The sequence below is a fragment of the Alosa sapidissima genome, chromosome 6, assembly GCF_018492685.1.
Source record: "Alosa sapidissima isolate fAloSap1 chromosome 6, fAloSap1.pri, whole genome shotgun sequence".
Lineage (NCBI taxonomy): Eukaryota > Metazoa > Chordata > Actinopteri > Clupeiformes > Clupeidae > Alosa > Alosa sapidissima.
Genome location: NC_055962.1, coordinates 27,289,502 through 27,304,501, shown reverse-complemented (window position 1 = coordinate 27,304,501; position 15,000 = coordinate 27,289,502). Strand labels below are relative to the sequence as shown.

The 15,000-nt window shown below is 43.3% G+C and overlaps 1 protein-coding gene across 1 annotated transcript in view; it reads right to left on the bottom strand.

Moving 5' to 3' along the window:
- The window catches only part of nbas (NBAS subunit of NRZ tethering complex), a 212,488-nt gene that overhangs the window by 172,870 nt on the left and 24,618 nt on the right, over positions 1-15,000 (bottom strand). Inside the window, 7 exon segments of the mRNA XM_042094533.1 lie at positions 1-10; positions 543-647; positions 3,691-3,769; positions 7,367-7,504; positions 7,895-8,046; positions 8,505-8,630; positions 11,547-11,816. The exon segment at positions 1-10 is cut by the window's left edge and continues 127 nt beyond it. Of these exon segments, the coding sequence (XP_041950467.1) occupies positions 1-10; positions 543-647; positions 3,691-3,769; positions 7,367-7,504; positions 7,895-8,046; positions 8,505-8,630; positions 11,547-11,816 (880 nt within the window).

Sequence of the window (15,000 nt, the reverse complement as noted above, 5' to 3'; positions counted from 1 at the left end):
CGTTGCTCTCCTGTTGTGCGCACGCACACACGCGCACACACACAAACACGCGCACGCACGCACGCACACACACACACACACGTGCACACACACACACACACACACACACACACACACACACACACAAGCACGCAGGGACGAACGCAGGGACGCACGCAGGGACGCGCACACACACACACAGACACACACACACACACAAATACAAACGCACGCACGCACGCACACACCACAGTATTAATACACAATAGGGAAAGGGAGAATGAGAATATAGATGCAGAGGGTCATTTCAGGGTTTTAAATCCGAAAGCACATATAAAATGTATGCATTTCAAACCACTGAGTTATGGCACATATGAACATTTCACAGCAGTATATGATCACACACACAGATAAAACCCAACACACACATCAGAAACAAAACAGCATGCACACAAAAGCACACACCTCAACATAACCACCAACACACACACCAACACACTCACCCACCCACACACCCACACACACATACACACAAACACAGTTAGGGCGATAAAGGGCTTTACCCTGGCATAGTTTCTTGCTGACTGGACAATATTCTGACTGCGGAAAGTCTTAAAGAATTCAGCATCATATCTCTCCTCCGCGGTGTGAGGGCCACCCAATATATCCTACAGAGAGAGACAGAGACAGAGAGAGAGAGAGAGAGAGAGAGAGAGAGAAAGAGAGAGAAAGGAGGTAGAGGAGGTAGAGAGAGATAGAGAGAGGAGGTAGAGAGATGGAGGGGGTATAGAAAGAATGAAGAAAGACAGGGGAAGTGTGGGGGGCAGTTGAGGAGAGTGGGGGAAGGAGAGAGACAGGGGAAGGGCAGTTGAGGAGAGTGGGGGAAGGAGAGAGACAGAGGGAGTGTGGGGGGCAGTTGAGGAGAGTGGGGGAAGGAGAGAGACAGAAAGAAAGAAAGAAAGAAAAAGGGCAGAAGAGAAGTAAAGTAAGAGAGAGAGAGAGAGAGGGAATCATAAAAAGAAGAAAAGAAGAAAGAAAGGGAGAGAGGAAAAGAGAGACAGACATGAAATGTCACATAAGACCACCATAAAGCCTTACAATCGCAAGCAAGAAGAGCTTAGAGTCTTTGCCATTCCAGCAATACCACAGCGATAAAAAGTTAGAGGGCTTGAGGAAACTCCTTTCAACGGCACAATGATCCTCGACTTCGCAAAGGGTGAGAGCTCTCTATTAGTTCCTCAACAGCACAATGCCTACCATGAAGAAATGAAAATTAATTCCCGACTAATTTCATTTTGGTTATTTATTTTCAATTATCGGCTATGTACTGATTATGAAGGAATGTCAGTTTGTGTGGCCAATTTCCTGCGGCACGCTCAAGGGGAGGTCTGACATTTTAAAGGCCTAATTTCAGGCCTCGGAAACTTAATGGGGGAAACAGCGACTGACCTGGTAATAACAAACACATAAGCCCACCTGCCAGGCTGGATCAACTTTCTTCTTACAATCTCTCTTATTTATTTATTTATTTTATTAATTTATTCTATTAATTTATTCAATTTATTCCATTCATTCATTCATTCATTCATCCATCTATTTTTTTTTGGTCCCTGTTTTTATGCATGCACTGTGTCATAGCCATTCACTAAATGTGTGTTGCAATGCATTTGTAATAGAGCTAGAAAGTAAAGAAGTAAATCTAGAAGAGAGAGAAACCAAACCAAGAAAGAAATCATGAAAGAGAGAGAGAGAAAGCAGGAAGTAAAGCTTGAAGGGAGGCAGGGAAGCAAGCAAGAGTCTGTCTAAGCTGTCTGAATGTTAAGGTCAAAACTAAACCTTGAAACTCAACAACGAGGATATTTAATAGAGTGACATTTCCTTAGTCTGCAAGCTGTCTGAGAACTTAATCGCGTGTTGAAGCCACAAAAGTGGTGAGGTCATTACAATTCATCTGCTATGCCCTGCAGGAAACACCTTGAAGCTAGTAGGAAGTTCGGACACCCTCTGAAATGTTGGACTACGTGTTACGTTTTTAAATGAACCAAAACACAGAATAATTAATTTATGATTTTATCAAACGTTTTGTTGTGAGGTGATGAAAACACAAAATTAGCTTACTTAACCGACAACATTGAACTTCGCTAGTGTAGCTCCTGAACCATAACCTTAACTACACTTGCCCAACTTAATGAACTTACTGTAGCAGTGAGCAGAACAATGACAGACAAGTATAACACTTAACGCTATATCACACCCAAAGACCCAGGAAACAAGTCCTAAACAAGCGCTTAGCATACCAGGACTTCCGTTCATCGGGGTGAATTTTGACAGTTTTTCCACTTTTGGTCTGAATATGTTTTAAGTGTGTGTGCGTGTGTGCATGTGTGCATGTGTGTATGTGTATGTGTGTGACAGACCAAGGTAAAGTCCCTTCTAGATTATGCTAATATTTATGAAAGCTGTAAATGCTACAGCATTTGAGCGCATATGAGAGCATATGAGATCACAGCCCATATGAGATCAATGATCAGCTCAGAGGCCGAGATAGATCCTAGCAGGTTAAGCGGTTAAGTACTAGGGACTTACAGAATAGTATAACAGTCTAATGGTTCTTGGGGCTCAGGGAACTATAGCACACAGAGCTTAAAAAAAATGTTCTTATAGTTCTGATATACAGTAGGTTTACTAAAATGATCTTATAGTTCTGGGGCCATATTCACAAAGCCTTTTATCTTACCACTAGGAGTACTCCTAAATCACACTAAAAAGATTTTAGTTGGGGATGATTTTAGCGCGGGAATGATTCCAAACACCTCCCTTATGATGATGAGTGACAGGTGACAGGTCTGAGAATGTGTGCGCTACACAAGGACGGAAGATGATGAATAACTGAATAAAAAGGCCTAGCCTAAAAGAATCAAGAGTAACGCAAAACAAATAGCCTAGTAGCCTAATGAAACATACGGATTGATGTAGTATCTTTGTAACATTATTAAATTAATCTGTCACCATAGCCTATGCCTACGTTTGCAAAGAGGAGAACATTTTAATTTGATTCAAAATGGAACGTTACATTTAATTTACATGTTGACAATGAGTAGTTTTGGTTGTTGTTGGTGGCATTATTGCATCAGTTAGTTATGCCTACAATGCAAAATTGCTTCCTCGCGATTGGAAGCTCCTGTAGCCGCATAGGATTTCAAAACATTGCGAGGTGAAATGCCACAAAAAGCGGTTTGTGAATAGGTCTTAGTGAGTTAGGAGTCCTCTCAACTTCTTTTAAGCTGTCCCAGACTTAGGTGCTACTTTTAGCTCTAAAATGCTTCGTGAATTACTTTTAGTGAAAAAAATTAGGAGTCCTAAAGTTAGGAGTGACACGCCCATTATTTTTAGGAGTTGCTCCTAAATTCGCCAGTTAGGAGCTACTTTTAGCCTTAAAATTCTTTGTGAATACAGCCCCTGATATACAGTAGGTTTACTAAAATGATCTTATAGTTCTAGGTTTACAAAATATGATCCATGCATGTAAGTACATGAAACTGTATATAGCTGCATTAGAGCACTTTAAAAACAATTATACACAAAATAAGGAAAGACTGAACAAAGAAACAAACAAACAAATAAACAAACAACAACATCAAAGTGACGGAATGAATGATTGACAGATAGAATGATTGACAGGTAGAATAATTGACAGGTAGAAAGGGAAACCTCATAGGTGGCCAGCCTGTCCAGGTAGCAGAGAAGCTTCAGACGACTTCGGCATAGTTCCTTCTGTTCCAGAGTCAACCTACAAACACACACACACACGCACACACATACACACAGATACACGCACACAAAATCAGATCTCAATATGCCATCAGTTCAACCCCATCACCGTACTTCTCCTCCAATTCAGATGGGGTAAATGGTATCTCTCGCTTTGATAGCACAGAGGCAAAATGTTATGGTATACTCATTATAAAATAAATCACACGCCATACAGATGTAGAAACTCACACACACACACACACGCACAAGAAATATGGTCTAATAATGTGTTCAAATTGACCTGTTCAGCCAGATGGTGATAGTATTTGTGTGTGTGTGTGTGTGTGTGTGTGTGTGTGTGTGTGTGTGTGTGTGTCTTATACAGTTTAATCTGTTTGCACTTTGTAAGGCACTTAGGTTTCTGAGCCAATGGATTGAGAAAGAAATTAGATTGTAATGACCTGCTGCCTCACTGTAACACACACACACACACACACACACACACACACAATTTTAATTTAATGTATTATCCTACAGGGAAGATACTGAAGAACAATACTGTATGGTCATGCATACCAATATATTGTGAACACAGACACATAAAGCAAGCTCACACTTGTAGTCAGACACACAGAGATACACGCAGAAATAGCAACACACACACACACACACACACACACACACACACACACACACACACACACACACAAAATGCATCTAGCACAGAGCCATTATTGTAACAACTGTGTAGTTAAAAATAAATTAGGCAAATGATCAAGGCAACACAGCAACATTAAGAGGAGCAAGTGTGGTGTCTACCAGAGCAGGCAGCAAGGCAGTGTGTTATTGGGTTACCGCCCCAACTACTGATTTGGGTCTAAGGCAGCACTACAAGCCACTAAAAGGTGTTGAGCTGTCTGAGTTAGCTTTAGAGTGTGTGTGTGTGTGTGTGTGTGTGTGTGTGTGTGTGTGTGTGTGTGTGTGTGTGTGCATGGGTGCCCTTCAACACAAGCTGCACGTCAGGCAGATTTCACACCGTTAAAAAAGGACTACTTGCAGAGCAAAGAGAACACAGTCCAGGACAACTCATTCACAACAACAGTCTAGACAGACTAGACAGGGTGTGTATGAGTATGTGTGTGTGTGTGTGTGTGTGTGTGTGTGTGTGTGTGTGTGTATGCCAGCACGCACACACACACACACACACACACACACACACACACACACACACACACACACACACACACACACACGTGTGGACCACTCAAAGCCATTTACAACACAGAAGGCAGTACGTAGCCAGGGGGAGCCAACAGGAAATGAACTGAATCATTGCAAATTAAAAATCACAGACCAGTGAGTGTGCAGTGTGTGTGCAGTGTGTGTGTGCAGTGTGTGTGTGTGTCTGTAAATTATCTTTTTTTTATTGTGATTACACACAATAAAACACCTTTCATTTCTCCCTGTGAGGCAGAGTAAAGATATTAAACTCAGCAGGTGAGGCTTCCCAACAGCACAAGCAACCACGCACCCACGCACGCACAAACACAAACACAAACACACACACACACTTTCTCACTCAATCACTTACAAAGTGTCCAATATGGCCATTTCCACAGCATAATTATTTTTGTGTACAAGCGATTAAAAAATATTTTCATAGTCGTTTCATCCGTTGATTATTTTCTCTTTAGTTGTTTACTCCACAACATGTCAGAAAAAAGTCAACTGGTGCTTCTCAACGCTCTCCATTATATCCCCAAATGCCTTGTGTTGTCTACACACAATGCCATAGTTATGTCCCCAAATGCCTTGTGTTGTCTACACACAATGCCATAGTTATGTCCCCAAATGCCTTGTGTTGTCTATACGCAATGCCATAGTTATGTCCCCAAATGCCTTGTGTTGTCTACACACAATGCCATAGTTATGTCCCCAAATGCCTTGTGTTGTCTACACACAATGCCATAGTTATGTCCCCAAATGCCTTGTGTTGTCTATACGCAACTCTCTCCATTATATCCCCAAATGCCTTGTGTTGTCTACACACAATGCCATAGTTATGTCCCCAAATGCCTTGTGTTGTCTACACACAATGCCATAGTTATGTCCCCAAATGCCTTGTGTTGTCTACACACAATGCCATAGTTATGTCCCCAAATGCCTTGTGTTGTCTATACGCAACTCTCTCCATTATATCCCCAAATGCCTTGTGTTGTCAACTATGGCAAGGCGTGTAATGTCCCCAAATGCCTTGTGTTGTCTACACGCAATACCATAGTTAGGTCCCCAAATGCCTTGTGAGAAAAAAGTCAACTGGTGCAATGCCATAGTTATGTCCCCAAATGCCTTGTGTTGTCTACACATAATGCCATAGTTATGTCCCCAAATGCCTTGTGTTGTCTACACGCAATGCCATAGTTAGGTCCCCAAATGCCTTGTGAGAAAAAAGTCAACTGGTGCAATGCCATAGTTATGTCCCCAAATGCATTGTGTTGTCTACACATAATGCCATAGTTATGTCCCCAAATGCCTTGTGTTGTCTACACGCAATACCATAGTTAGGTCCCCAAATGCCTTGTGAGAAAAAAGTCAACTGGTGCAATGCCATAGTTATGTCCCCAAATGCATTGTGTTGTCTACACATAATGCCATAGTTATGTCCCCAAATGCCTTGTGTTGTCTACACACAATGCCATAGTTATGTCCCCAAATGCATTGTGTTGTCTACACATAATGCCATAGTTATGTCCCCAAATGCCTTGTGTTGTCTATACGCAACTCTCTCCATTATATCCCCAAATGCCTTGTGTTGTCAACTATGGCAAGGTGTGTAATGTCCCCAAATGCCTTGTGTTGTCAACTATGGCAAGGCGTGTAATGTCCCCAAATGCCTTGTGTTGTCTACACGCAATACCATAGTTAGGTCCCCAAATGCCTTGTGAGAAAAAAAGTCAACTGGTGCAATACCATAGTTAGGTCCCCAAATGCCTTGTGTTGTCTATACGCAATGCCATAGTTATGTCCCCAAATGCCTTGTGTTGTCTACACGCAATGCCATAGTTATGTCCCCAAATGCCTTGTGTTGTCTACACGCCATGCCATAGTTTCCATAGCTCACAATTTTTGCACAATAGTGTAAAATGTTTCACGATTACACGCCACGATCCAAAAACCGATAACATATTTTTTTCCTGGAAAAACATTGTTGAGAGCTGCAGCATCCTGGCGTGTGGTCTCCAAATGTTTTGACAAACTGTCTGATCTACTGGGCGGCGATTGCTGGCACTAATAGATGGCACTGGGGTAGAGCATCTCTTTCAGGCACAGAGTGACCTCAATTTCTCAAGACAGCAGGGAGACGGAGAAAGACAGATTCCAAATCAAACCACCAGAATTATTTGTGTGTGTGTGTGTGTGTGTGTGTGTGTGTGTGTGTGTGTGTGTGTCAGAATTATTTGTGTGTGTGTGTGTGTGTGTGTGTGTGTGTGTGTGTGTGTGTGTGTGTGTGTGTACAGACTATATAAATGTGAAACAATGATTGTCATATAAAAGAGAGAGAGAGAAAGACTGTGTGTGTGTGTGTGTGTGTGTGTGTGTGTGTGTGTGTGTGTGTGTGTGTGTGTGTGTGTACCTGCTGAAATCCACTTTCTTGAGCAGCTCTTGTCTCTTCTTCTGCTCTTTCTCCTTTCTTCTGTCCATCTCCTCCTCAGCAGAAAGAAAGTCTTCATACGGAGTGTCATCTACATCAACGTCACCTGGAAGGATGAACCTGTGTGTGTGTGTGTGTGTTTGTTTGTGTGTGTGTGTGTGTGTGTGTGTGTGTGTGTGGGAGCCAGAGAAAAACATAAGAGTAGTAGAGATTAAAAATTGTAGAGATTAGAGATGATAAAAGAATGTGTTTGTGAAAGTGCATATAAAAATGTTGTTTGCATGTCTGTGTGCGTATAAAAATGTTGCGTGCATGTGTGTGTGCGTATACAGTATGTTCAAAACGTTGTGCATTGTTCGTTTTTGTGTGTATCAGTCGATGTGTTTGAGTATTTCTACGTTTACATTTGTGTATGTATGAGAGAGAGACCACGTGCAGGGGTGTGTGTGTGTGTGTGTGTGTGTGTGTGTGTGTGTGTGTGTGTGTGTGTGTGTGTGTGTGTTCACACACCTGCCACCGTCTTCTCCGTTGCCGATGGCGATGAGGGCCTCGAGGTCAGTGCCCTTAAGTCCGTACTGCAGCAGCTCCTTGGCAGCGTCCACATTCTCCGGCACCCGCTCCACACACTCATGCAGCACCCACGATCGCTTCTTTATCTTACTCTAAACACACACACACACACACACACACACACACACACACACACAAAAACACAGACAGATAGAAACAAACACAGACACACACACACAGATAGAACCAAACACACACACACACACACACACACACACACACAGATAGAAACAACCACAGACAGTTATAAACAAACAAACACATACACACAGAGAGAGAAATAAACACACACAGATTTTAACACAGAAAAATCTACATTAATCTACAGCATTAAATAAACTGATCTAGGCAGATATGTCCATAATACACTGACACTGTGAGGTAAGAAAGGATGACAGGGAAGGAGAGAAGATGGGAAATACAGAGAGAGAGAGAGAGAGAGAGAGAGAGAAAGAAAGAAAGAAAGAAAGAAATACACACACACACACACTCACCAAATAGTCCTGGATGGAGGCGATGCTGAAACACACACACACACACACACACTCACCAAATAGTCCTGGATGGAGGCGATGCTGACGGTGGACTTCCTCCACTGCCTCTGGTAGACCAGATCAGAGTCCAGACTGTAGGCATGAGCCAGGGACAGGGCCTCACCATACTCCTCATTATCAATCTGACACACACACACACACAGAATAAACAGATAATAAACACAAACAGTTAGATAATCAACAACGAACTTTTACACAATTACATAAAAAATTAGATTTTAAGACACAAATATAGGTGAACACACATGCACACACACACACACACACACACGCAGACAAAACTAAAATAGACCAGGGTGAAGACCTGCATATAAATCCACAGTGAACAAGTAAACAGCCTGGGTGCTTGGCTCTGCTAAATTGCTTTCACCATTTTGTTCTGGGATTAAATTTGAATAAATGGCTTGCTCCAAACTACGGGGAGAGAGTGCAAGCGTAGTCTAAACTTCAATAGTGAAAGCTCATCCTTCACACATGATTTGGGCTGAGGGTAGTCTTAACTTCAATAGTGAAAGCTCATCCTTCACACATGATTTGGGCTGAGAGTAGTCTTAACTTCAATAGTGAAAGCTCATCCTTCACACATGATTTGGGCTGAGGGTAGTCTAAACTTCAATAGTGAAAGCTCATCCTTCACACATGATTTGGGCTGAGGGTAGTCTTAACTTCAATAGTGAAAGCTCATCCTTCATACATGATTTGGGCTGAGGGTAGTCTTAACTTCAATAGTGAAAGCTCATCCTTCACACATGATTTGGGCTGAGCGTAGTCTTAACTTCAATAGTGAAAGCTCATCCTTCACACATGATTTGGGCTGAGGGTAGTCTTAACTTCAATAGTGAAAGCTCATCCTTCATACATGATTTGGGCTGAGCTTAGTCTTAACTTCAATAGTGAAAGCTCATCCTTCACACATGATTTGGGCTGAGGGTAGTCTTAACTTCAATAGTGAAAGCTCATCCTTCACACATGCTTTGGGCTGAACACCAACTCGAAACAGACAGGGAAGTGGAAATAGCCTACACTCGCACACACACATACACACTGACACAAACACACACATGCACATACACAGAGAACCACAAACACATACAGACACATACAGTACATACACATACACAGAGACACACACACACACACACACAGAGAACCACAAACACACACACAGACACAGACACAGACACACAGACACACACACACACACACACACACACACACACACACTAGGGATCGACCGATATATCGGCCGGCCGATATATCGGGCTGATATTTGCGTTTTTTATGTGTATCGGCATCAGCCTATAAGCCGCTGCATTCGCCGATAGTTTTTTCCCCCGCATTATTTACATACAGGCGTCCACAGGCAGCTCTGTGTTGCTGGAGACGCTGCAATTCACGTGCAGACTGCCCCTCCCCCACGAGCAGAGTGCTGAAATCCTGCTCTTCAAGACAACAGTAAACTTTAAACTTTCAAAGCATCTTTTAACTGTTTGACTTAGCTGAAATATTGCCATACACTTTGAAGGTGGAAGCAAGTTTGTGGGTCCAAATGGAAAACATGAATGATAGATAGGTAGGCTACTTTTTTAACGCTTAATGATCGTTTATAGCCTAAAACTGCTTGCCATTGTATTTAGGGAGCTGCAAATAGCTAAGTTGTAGGCTATCCATATTCATGCGGTAGATGTTACAAACACTGGTCATATGATTAAGTAGCCTAATGCCAACGTTGTTCCGTGGTATTTGTGGGAGTTTTATTCAGCGACCACCTGGCTGAGTGTTGGAGTGTGTGGTGTGTGTGTGTGTGTGTCTCCCTCCCTGAATGCCTGTTCTATAAAACATGCTTGCCATTGTATTTAGGGAGCTGCAAATAGCTAAGTTGTAGGCTATCCGTATGCATGTGTTAGCGGTAACTGTTACGAACACTGGTCAATCATATGATTAAGTAATGGCGACGTTGTTCCAAGATATTTGTGGGAGTTTTATTCAGCGACCACCTGGCTGAGTTTTGGACGCGTGTGGTGTGTGTGTCTCCCTCCCCCTCTCCCTTCGAGCGGGGCGGAGTTGCCATCGCAATGATATCAGAGCTTTAATAATGAGAGACGTGTAGTTGAATATTAATTCGTGTTAACGTTTATCATGTACCAGACATACCGTGTATGCCTTACTTGTTTAGAGCCGTTTGCTAACGTTATCATTATCAATCCAGTTCAATGGTGGTTCGTCAGCTACCAAACAGAAGTTTGTGTGTGCGTCTGGTCTGTCTCACTCAGTGGGACACACGCATCACAGCGATATGAGAGATTTTAAAACTTTGAGAGATACGTTTTATACCTTTTGACGTTGATGCCGTTTAGAACAGAAACATCTGAAACCGCGTTATTTTCTTCTGTTGATTTATGTTCTGTGGTTGACAAATCTGGCAGCTTTTTTTAGAAAAATATAGACATAGAAAGATTGAAACCATGCAGTCTAAAATGACAAATCAAGCACTTTATTTCAATAGCTACTTTTCAGGCTTATTGTTTTCTTAAATTATTTAAATGTGTTGACAAAGGACATTTTGTGATGACTTGAATTATGTCTTGTAATATGTCAGCAATCAATGCATCATCAAGGCTGTGTTGTAAGATGTTGATGAAAGCATTTTGCACAGTTAACCATATCCAGTACACCCATCCATAAGTTCAATAAATGTTCCTTTTTTAAATTGAGACTTATAACATTTGTTATCATAATTTGTGTAATTATGTGTCATTTGTATGATGTAAATTGAGGGAGCAAAATAAAAGCAGTATCGGCTCCAAATATCGGCTCAAGAAAATCGGCAGCCTGTATCAGTCATCGGCTAAGGCTGATGGAAAAAAATCGGTATCGGTATCGGTATTGGCACTAAAAAATCCATATCAGTCGATCCCTAACACACACACACACACACACACAGACACAGACACAGACACAGACACAGACACACAGAGAACCACAAACACACACACAGACACACACACACAGAGACACAGACACACACACAGACACACCTTCCTCTGGTAGAGTTCCTCGGGGGTGGTGGAGCGGAGGCTGAGCAGCCGGTAGTTCTTGAGGACGGCGCGCGGGCGTTTCCGTGGCGGCGCGAAGCGCTCCATCTCCGTCACGTAGTAGAGGCCCTGCTTGACGTAGCCGAAGTAGCGTGCCCGCGCAGAACACTCCTCGTCCGAGTCCGAGTCGTCCTCGCCGCCGACATAGTCCTCCTCGATCCCGGGGCTGCTGGCCTCCACACGGGCACGTTTGGGCGCCAACTTCACCTCACACTGCCGCAGGGACCGAAAGAGAGAGAGGGAGGGAAAGAGAGAGAGAGGAAGAGAGTGAGAGAGAGAGAGAGAGAGAGAGAGTGAGAGAAGGAGGGAGAGAGAGAGACACATTTGATGTAAACCATAACATGGACCACTTGACTCCCCTCCCTACACCTGCACCAAAGATCCTTGATTACTCCGGGTTCACCGTCTCTGCCCGCACTATCCACAATATTCTCCAGCCAACAATGGGCATCGCCATGACACCTCAGCATTCAGAAATACGCGTTCCTTTTTCCGGCCCACCTGGCATTGTACTGATTGTGGCCATGTTAGAATGTGCAGAATACTGTACATGTGCAGAATTGTCAACATTTGAAAAGAGCTATAAGTTGAAGCATAATCTAGTTAGCCTGCTGAGACTGCACATGGTTACCATGTAAACAGAATCGACGGAAGATGAAAACTGGTCGGATGTCCAGTTTAATTAATTAGTTGGAACACTAAGTACACAAACCAGTACTCAACATCAACCAACCAACCAAGGGGAGAGAGAGAGAAATCGAAAGAGAGCCAGAGAGAAAGCGACTGAAAGACAGGGGAGACAAAAGGATAGAAAGAAAGGTAGAAGGGGAAGCTAGAGGGGAGAAAAGATTTTAAAAACAAGTCAGAAAGACAGAGAAGGAAAGGATGGAGAAAAGAAGTGATGATGACGAGGCTGAGATGGATGAAAAAAGAGGGAGATGGAAATCATATAAGACAGAAAAACATTAAGATGAGAAGGTCAGAAGTGAGAAAATACCAGAAGAGGTCAAGAGGGAGGGATAGAGAAACAGAGATGGAGGGATAGAGAAACAGAGATGAAGGGATAGAGAAACACAGGGATAGAGAAACACAGAGATGGAGGGATAGAGAAACAGAGATGGAGGGATAGAGAAACACAGAGGGATAGAGAAACACAGAGATGGAGGGATAGAGAAACAGAGAGATGGAGGGATGAGATGAAAAGAAGGGATAGCTGAGAGAGAGAGAGTAAATATGAGTCAGGCTTTAACGGCTCTTCTCCTAGAAGGCTGGGTCTTATCCAAATGCACACACCCACACACTCATATTGACTCACTCTCACACACTCACACACACACAGGTGCACCAAGAGTCCCACTCCCAGTTTCTATCGACACACATACAGTAGCTAGGACACTGAGAGAAAACCAAGTAGTAGTAGTAGTAGTAGTAGTAGTAGTAGTAGTAGTAGTGTGTGTGTGTGTGTGTATGTGTGGCTCAGTGATTTACGGAGGTGAGCTCCTCTGTTCTCTCCTGTTTCAGATCCAGGGCCTCAGAGGGCAGTGGGGAGTATGACAGGCTTACCACAGTCATACATCACACACACACACACACACACACACGCACGCACGTGCACACACACAGACACACAGACAGACAGACACAGACACACAGACACACACACACACACACACACAGACACAGACAGTCTCTTTCTTGCTGGCAAGAAGTTTGTTTTGGTAGTTGATTACAGTGCCCTGATATTAAATTGGGGGGGGGGGGGGGGTTCGGTAGTTGATATTTAATTGGAGGTGTGTGTTTCGGTAGTTGATATTTCATTGGGGGGGGGGGGGGGGGGTTTCTGTAGTTGATATTTAACTGGAGGTGTGCGTATCGGTAGTTGATATTTAATTGGGAGTGTGTGTTTCGGTAGTTGATATTTAATTGGAGGTGTGTTTCGGTAGTTGATATTTAATTGGGTGTGGGTTTCGGTATTTGATATTCAATTGGGGGTGTGTGTTTCGGTAGTTGATATTTCATTGGATGTGTGTGTTCTGTTCCATGGTGTTGGCACAGTTGGGGTGGGGATTTTAAAGGCACACTATGCAGGTTTTTTAGCTTAATTTAGCTTCATTTAAAAGCTTCAGAGTCATTGGAATGGTTATATGACTTTTTTCGGGTTTAATGGTGGCCGTCTTGCTTCCCCCTAGCGCCTGTGAGCGGAAAAACCACCCTTGCAACTGTGGGCCGGCGGGCCGACGGCCTCAGTGTCAGGAAATATAATGAGTGTAACGAATTGCTTTACTGCATTCACACACACGCCAGGCACCGGCTAGAAAAAGGTAGCGATGGAGTTTCTCAGACATTCGTCATGACAGAGCCAGCGAAAAAGAAGCAAAAACCGAGAAAACAGTAAGGAAATTGCCAATACTGCATAGTTTACCTTTAAGGTGCCCTTGATCCATATAATGCAGGAGTGTTAAAAATCAAAAAGTCTCTCTCACACCCTCTCTCTCTCTTACACACACACACACACACACAGAGAAAGACACACACACAGAGACACACACACACACACACACACACACACACACACACACACACACACACAGACACACACACTTGACAGGATGATGAAACACTGGCAAAATCACTTCCACTTCCTGTCTTTTACACCTTCTTGCCATCCACGATATCTCTTTAACACTCTCTCTCTCGCTCTCCATCTCTCAAACACTCTCTTTCACACACACACACACACACACACACACACACGTTTCCCTCTCCTATTCTTGTTTTCCTATTCACAAGGCTCACTGACTCCCACACTCAAACACACTCTTTATGCTCTGAAGACAGCCATCATGGCTGCATCGATGACGTCCACACATGACGTCTCAACTCCTCTACCAGCCTCTATTAAGAGCTTCCTGTGCTTTTTTTTCACTTCAAAACAGTGTCTTTGTTGCTTTTCTTTTAAACCACACTCTTTCTCCCCACATCTCATACACACACACAAATCCCCCCCCCCCCCCCGCCCACACACACACATCCATCCATTCCCTCCCTGTCTATCTCTCCATCTCATTGCCTTCCATTACCACTCGTTCCTCACCCCTCATCCCTCTCTCTCTGCCCCCCCCGCCCGGCCCACATATTTGCATGTCTAATGTGATGAATCACATGTTCTGATTTATAACTAAATTAAGATTAGAACCAGCCAGAAGGGAGGAGATAAGAGGGGATTTGAAAAGGAGCAATTTGTTTAATTACGCGATAAAAGGGAGCGATATAAAGAGAGGGATAGAGGAAAGAGAAGAGAGGAGAGGAACGAGGTGCGTTTCATCATGTCTCCCTCTTTGGCTTACCTGTTGGAGATAAGACGGCGACCTCACTTCCCTTTTTAGGGAATCACTGA